Raw genomic sequence first — 7,488 nt, forward strand, 5'->3', positions numbered from 1 at the left:
TGCGCCAAGATAAATTTGAAATCAATAATAAAACAGATTCCAAGTTCGGGCTTCCAGATACCCATATTCGCTTCAAATCGCTGAGTTTGTTAATCAAAAATTCGTTAAAGTTTTACAAAATATGAAATAGATAATAAAACAAATTCCAAATTTCGTATTTGGGCTTCCAGATGCCCCTATTCGCAGGAGGATTCCGTTATTCAAAATTGGATAGCTCTAGGTACCGTTGTTTTATCACATTGCAAGAAACATACACACAATGATACAGATTCTTCATTATTTAATTTCTTTAAATATAATACACGGCGATAATATTTCGTGGCTACAGTTTGAAAAGTGAAGCAACGCAGAAACGGAATCAATGCATATTGCCAAAACAAAATTAATAGCCCTTCTGTGGCAACGCCCTTTGGGATAAAAATTCTGAAAACTTTCAGAATTTATATTACGCCCAAAAGGGCGTTTTTTTACCGTTTTGTATTACCTTTATTTATTAAGTATCATGCCCAAGTAGCACGGCAACGTCGTAACGACGTAGCAAACTGGTGCGAGAGGTTGCAAAGTGATCGTGGTAACTTATACGACGTCTTTACAACGTTGCGAAGACGCAAAATAATTGCCGTTGCATCTTGGCAATTTGCCGACTTCGCTGAAACGTCATGATATGACCGCTTTTAGACGTGGTCGTTTTAGCATCTTTTTCATAGTTCATCAGCGTTACTTTTAGAATGAAAAGAGACTAAATCTGCCCTTTCAAGAATCTGAAGTCTGCATAAGATTTATTTTGCGATGTTTCATTACTCTATTTCATCTAAATTTATTAATCTAAGGTAGATTCATCTAATGAAATATAAATTTAATATAAATACTTGAATTATTAAATTCGAACTTTAAACCGCATTAAATTCAGTTCAACAGCAATATCATAAAATATTTAAAAACAGCAAAACAGCCCATTTTTAGTATTCTCTATACCAGCGCTTCCCAACCGCTGTTCCGCGGCGCACCAGTGTGCCGTCTGAAGCACCGTGGTGTGCCGCCGGGTCTGGGTGTCACGGTGCTGTTCGCCCGCTATAACTCCTCCCGTCACTCCCCCCGCCAGTGTCATAGTGGTCACGGCGCTGTGCAGTGCTATAACTCCTCCCCCTGCCAATCTTGACAAGTGTCCGCCGTGTCCCCGCCCCCATGAGACGCAGGCAGACGCCTCACACAGTGTCAGAGAGACAACGGCTGCTGTGAGGAGAGAGACACTGATACTGCAGTGATGGACAAGTTTTTGAAAAGGAAAGAACTGGACTCTGAACAAAATCTGGAGCCAGATGAGAGCCCGAGTATGAGTGGGGGTCAAAAGAAAGCAAAGATGGTTAAATTCTCTGGCGCAAGGCAATATAGCGAAAGCTATATTTCAGTTGGATTTACTTTCACTGGAGATGAACACAAACCAACTCCACTGAGCGTGGTGTGTGGTGAAAAGCTAGCTAACAGTGCTATGGTCCCAAGCAAACTTAAACGCCATCTCCAAACGAAACACCCTTTGCTTCAAAACAAGAATGTGGACTATTTTGTTCGCCTGCGTGACAACATGGAGAAACAGGCAACTTTTATGAGAAAAACAACAAAGGTAAATGAAAGAGCTCTTAAAGCTAGCTATCAAGTTGCTGAACTTATAGCCAAGACAAAAAAGTCGCACACTGTGGCAGAGAAATTAATACTTCCTGCCTGCAAAGCTATTGTAGAGGAGATGCTCGGACCTGAAGCAGCAAAGGAAATAGCCAAAGTCCCTCTCTCAAACAACACAATTTCCAGACGTATTAATGACATGTCTGCAGACATCGAAAGTGTGGTTTTGGAAAAGATCCGTATCAGTGAGAAATTTGCATTGCAACTTGACGAGTCTACTGATATCAGTGGACATGCTCAACTCTTAGCTAATGTGCGTTTTGTTGATGGTGATGCAATTAGAGAAAACTTCTTTTTTTGCAAGGTATTGCCAGAAAAAACAACAGGAGAAGAAATTTTTCGGGTCACATCAGAATACCTTGAACAAGCAGGACTTAAGTGGGAAAACTGCACAAGTGTCTGCACCGATGGAGCTGCAGCCATGGTCGGGCACACCAAAGGCTTTGTAGGCAGAGTGAAGGAAAGAAATCCACATGTGATTATTACGCATTGTTTTTTACACCGCGAGGCCCTCGTAGCCAAGCCTTAGTTCATGTGTTGGATGATGTTGTGCGCATGGTAAACATTGTAAAGTCACGACCCATGAAAAGTCGCATATTTGCAGCTTTGTGTGAGGAGATGGGAGCAAAGCATAAAACCTTGATGTTTCATACGGAGGTCCGGTGGTTGTCGCGTGGCAAGGTCTTGGTTCGTGTGTATGAGCTGCGGGAGGAACTTAAAGTGTTTCTGACAAATGAGGGGTCAGATTACGCAAAGCAACTTGCAAGTGATGAGTGGTGTGCAAGGCTGGCATACCTGGCAGATATATTTCATCATCTGAATGAATTGAACACCCGAATGCAAGGCCGAAATGAAAACCTGCTTACAAGTACAGATAAAATAAATGGATTCCGTTCAAAGGTGCAACTCTGGCATCAACACGTGAAAAGTGGCAATCTTGAAATGTTCACACTCACCATGCAATGGCAAGGTGTTCACACTGCTGCACTGTGTGAGATAATAGTTAAGCATTTAAAAACTCTTGAGGAGAAGTTGTCATTTTATTTCTCTTTAGTCTCCACTGAATGCCTTGACTGGGTTAAGGACCCTTATAGCTCAGCATCAGTTGTTGGAAAGGAAATGACTTTACAGGAGCAGGAGGAACTAATTGAACTGAGACAAAATCGTGCTTGCAAGCTAAGATTTGCTGATCTACCTTTGGACAGTTTTTGGTTGGATACTGCCAAGGAGTTCCCCCTTCTGGCAAACAAAGCTATTTTGACATTGCTCCCTTTTTCCACTACATATCTGTGTGAGATTAGCTTTTCAAGCATGATTGCTATGAAAACCAAATACAGAGAGAGACTGAGAACTGTTGACGAAGAGCTACGTGTGTGTCTTTCTTCGATTCCAGCCAGAATATCAGCTTTGTGTTCAGCCAAACAGGCCCAGGTTCCGCACTGAAAGTATTTTATAATTTTTCACTATTCTGTTTACTTAATATTTCATAATAAAGTAATTATAAAATACTTTCTTTGTGCTTATTTGATTCCTATTCAAGAGAATTACTTTATTATAGTCAATATAGGCACAGAGTTAATTTTTTAACATTTTCTAATGGTGGTGTGCCTCGTGATTTTTTTCCCCGCGACAAGTGTGCCTTGGCCAAAAAAGTTTGGGAAACGCTGCTCTATACACAGTCTCGCACGCTGGAGATATAAATTTTCTTTTCTGTACAGTGTTGTCACTACTCGCTTTGAAATCGTTGATTATTTGCTTTGAAATAGTTTATCAAATATTCGTTAAAGTCTTGCAAAATTTAAAAAGGATAATAAAACAAATTCCAAATTTAGAATTCAGTCTTACGAGTGCCCATGTTCTGTTGGAAGACTATGTTATTCAAATTGGATAGATCTAGGTGCCGTTGTTTTCTCACAGTGCGACAAACACTCATGCATTCATGAAGATTCTTCATTATTTAGTTACTTTAATATAAGGCGATGAACTTTGGTGGCAACAGTTTGAAAAGTGAATCAACGCAGAAAGTGATACGACGCAAAATGCTGTTTTGAGACTAAAAGCCCTTCGAGCTAGTAAATATATTTCTGCGTAGTCTTAATTTTGGAATCATATCTCCCATCTTAGGTCAACGTAGTCGTCGTTGTGTTTCCACTATTAGTTCTTACTCAAACCGTTAGACGGCGTCATGTCCGTTTACTCTTTAGAAGACTGTGCAACTTTCTAAAGCAAGATTGAAGTGCGCTCTGTATCAGTTTTTGACGACTATTTTGAAATCAGTGTAGAAATTGGGCAAATGGTGAATTTTCCGAGAAAATACAGAACCGGTATCAAAACAAGGTCAGTTCTTACTAAAACCGTTAGATGGCGCTATCATAGTTCTCTCTTTGGAATAGTGTGGAACTTCAAGCTGCATTCAGACTACAGGCGACAGGTGATGGAGGACGGGGACGCCTGGTGTCTAGCATAGGTAAACAGGCATGTGCCCCACGTCCTTCACTATCTAGAGGTAACAACTCCCTGGACCCCCATGAGGCCGCCTCGGAAGTTTATTGAGATCTTAACCCCTTGCGGTACAGTCTGTCCGGTCTGGACACACTTAAAAATTTCTTTCTGTACGCACAGAAAAATTGAATGGAAAAGAATTTATAGGTTACTCTGAACCTTCTTTATTTATAATAGATGGCAGCTCAACGCAAACCAGTCCATATATTTTAGCCATGTTTAGTTTTTTAAGACCCTCATTTTTCAAAGAAATCTTCCAGATTTTTTAGTGTATAAAAGGAATTGTTTGAAAAGAAATTTCTATGTTATTTTTTTGGCTGTATGCTAGTCTTCTTATTCTATATTAGTTTTTAATTTTTACCTTGAAATCTTGCCTAAAACCAAACGGCGAACCCCAGGTGTGCCCATACCGGGCTCAGCGATCATCGAGGACAACTGTGAGTCTGTATTCTTTGTTTCTCCGCATCTCATGGGTCAGTTCATTGACAACAATGCTCGTTTCAGCACTCTTTTCGAAGCTCTATTCAATCAGTGTGCCACTTTGGGCACACCCACAGAATTAAAACGATAAGTGCTATCTTTACAAAATTTTACTAGTGTACTCCTCTAGGCCTAATTAGACTGCCTACTTTTTTTTTAAATCAAAACTCCAACTTTAAAAGGTAGCATGCGGAAAAGGGTTAAAAGAGAAAGCATACATGGCCATACAAGGGGCTGGACGACATGTTCGACATTACAAATACTACGTGAGACAGTGGGAAATTTCTGTTTACCTTGGGTTCATAGAAAATTTAAAAGACATTATAAAAAAAGTTTCAAGAAACACATAACACTTAAAACACATAACCTAAAGTACACATAAAAACATTCACAAAAATATAAAAAAGAAATATATACACACTCCAGAGCAACGCAGATGCCCGGGATAATTTGAAATACATTGCATGTGAACCAAGCACTATATGTGCTTGAAATAGGACGGCTTGACACATATTACAATACATGAATGTTGACAATACATGAATACATGAAGACACATATTACAATACATGAATGTTGACAATACATGAATACATGAAGACGACGGTACGAAAGGGCATAAGTGGTTTAAGCCGAGCTGCGTTCTGTGCTACGTTCACGAAATCTGGTTTAGTGTTCTTGGTCTGGTTGATAAGGCCGCGTTCAAACGTTGGCATAAAGGGCATTGAGGCATAGTCATAAGGTCATAAAATACAGGAGTTCCATTCACACCTGCGAGACGGGTGTCTAAGCTGTGGCCAATGAGAGAAGCTAAATTCGCGCATGCGTGGATTTGTCTACACCTTTCGCGCGGTGTTTTTCCACTCGATTGATTTTCCGCATTCGCTCTGCTTGTTTTCGTTATTTTGTGTCATGGTTTTTCAGCTCACCACAAAGTTTTACTGGTTCAACAGAATGCTCTTTTATCTGCCCTTCTTCTTAGCCAAGAGGAAACGGAAGAAGGTGAAAAAAGAATGAAATGGTCTAAAGAATATTTTTTTAGAAAGACCAATACTTGGTTGCCACATATTTCTGTGCAAAGCAGTATGGAATATTTCTGCATTGCACTGTAATACTCTCTGCACATGCATATTTATATAAAAACTTTTTCAATTTTTATATATAAAACCTTCTTCAATTTTTATATGTAATTTCTCTTAGGAGAAATACGATAGTCTAAATATGCCTAATTAAAAAAAGAAATCTTGAGGATAAGAGATAGATAACCTTTATATAACATTTTTCCATTTTGCAGGTATGAAAGCAGTTAAGCAGAAAACAGTGCTTACCATGCATTAATTATTATTATTATTATTTAAATTTTCAATCAAAGGAACATGTTTCTGTGCTTAGCACTCCTTATTCACTGTTACTGTTGATCACTGCAGTAGTGGGCTGCACTACTAGTATCAATTATTACTAGAACTAGTATCCCACAGCTGGTCACCATGATCAGCAGCAACAACTAAACTCGTACAATACTATGAAACGTTCACCCAACAATGTATTTTATGCTCAATCATTGAATACATTTTGCTGTGTTGCCAGCTGTTTGTATGCATCTATTTCTAATCATTTGCATGCATAAGCCGCACCCCTTAATTTCATATGCATTTCCTGAAAAAAGGGGGGTTACACTCGACAGAATACAGTAGAAAGTAAACACTAACTTTCAGAAATTTTTGTGGATAATTCTGCAAACTGGTACGTTTATATCACATGAGTAATTCAAATTAAACTCTGCTCTGCTTTGAAATGTCATAGGTGTAAGTTTCATCCACGTCTATTCTCAGAAGTAATTACTTTTAATAATTTTTCATTTCCTGACAGATTATGACAATTCTCCACTCACTGGCAGACATGCATATTAAAGCACCAAAAAGAGTTCAATTTCAATATATGCTGTCATTTCTATTTACGACCAATACCTCAAAAGTAATTTCACATTGACAAATTTTAGGTACCCAAGTCTTCGAATACACCAAAGTTATATATAATTTTGTTGTATTTGTTGCATTCATACCTTATCTAGGAATTTATACCAGAGAAATAGCATGAATTTAATGATAAAAATTCCATTCAAATGATATTAATAAAGAGTGGATAATATTAATAACAAATACTATTCATTAAATTATAATCGATGTTATGAATTATGTGTGCTATTCAGTTTCATTAAAAGTAAATTCCGTTTATGAAGAACCTAATTAAAAAACAGAGATCAACTGGAGACAAAACTGTCGAGAATGTTGACTGTTGGTTTAAGGATATTTCACTACATTTTTCCCTTCTTGGACTTCATAAGAGCATTTTCTCAAAAGTTTTTTTTTATTACTTATACAAAACTTACACCATTCAATTGACTATTGTGACTATTCTTAAATAAATGAAAATAATTTTTTCTTTTTTTAAAAGTAATATTTTTACTGTCCCCCCCCCCAAAAAAAAACATTCTTGATGTTGATTTGATATTTTAGTAAAATTAATTCATGAAGTTTGTTTGGAACGAAAATCAGCATTTGAAGCAAATTGCAATGCAAGATGTCCAGCTTTTTTTCAATAAATTATTCTTAAATACAAAAATAATTAACAGGAGGAAAAGCATAGTAGTAATCTATACAAAAATAATAAGCTGAAAAAAAGTGATAATAATAATTTACACAAAAAGTAACATTTTTGTGAGCATGCATTTTTTAAAGAATTTTCATAATAAAATGAAAAATAATGGATGAGATCAATCATCTACAGGATCATACACAGCGTTCATGATCCTGAGCTTAAGTTTCG

General features: G+C 37.5%; 2 protein-coding genes across 2 annotated transcripts; both read left to right on the plus strand.

The window, feature by feature from the left end:
• Positions 1–1,264: 1,264 nt before the first annotated feature.
• On the plus strand, positions 1,265–2,209 carry LOC146999372 (SCAN domain-containing protein 3-like). Its single transcript, XM_085822347.1, has one exon. The coding sequence runs from the start codon at positions 1,265–1,267 to the stop codon at positions 2,207–2,209; it is 945 nt and encodes a 314-aa protein (XP_085678473.1).
• A 26-nt stretch (positions 2,210–2,235) lies between these two features.
• On the plus strand, positions 2,236–3,123 carry LOC118181282 (zinc finger BED domain-containing protein 5-like). Its single transcript, XM_035350386.2, has 2 exons — positions 2,236–2,671; positions 2,735–3,123. Exons 1-2 carry the CDS (start codon positions 2,236–2,238, stop codon positions 3,121–3,123), a joined length of 825 nt encoding a protein of 274 aa, XP_035206277.2.
• Positions 3,124–7,488: the final 4,365 nt, after the last annotated feature.

The sequence above is a fragment of the Stegodyphus dumicola genome, chromosome 1 (genome assembly GCF_044657685.1).
Source record: "Stegodyphus dumicola isolate Sdum_Otavi_A_Nest chromosome 1, ASM4465768v1".
NCBI lineage: Eukaryota > Metazoa > Arthropoda > Arachnida > Araneae > Eresidae > Stegodyphus > Stegodyphus dumicola.

Coding starts and splice junctions, on each gene's coding strand:
- LOC146999372 (XM_085822347.1), top strand. CDS start 1,265: ATGGACAAGTTTTTGAAAAGGAAAGAACTGGACTCTGAACAAAATCTG.
- LOC118181282 (XM_035350386.2), top strand. CDS start 2,236: ATGGTAAACATTGTAAAGTCACGACCCATGAAAAGTCGCATATTTGCA. Junction 2,672..2,734: donor TGTTCACACTGCTGCACTGT/GTGAGATAATAG, acceptor ATTTCTCTTTAG/TCTCCACTGAATGCCTTGAC.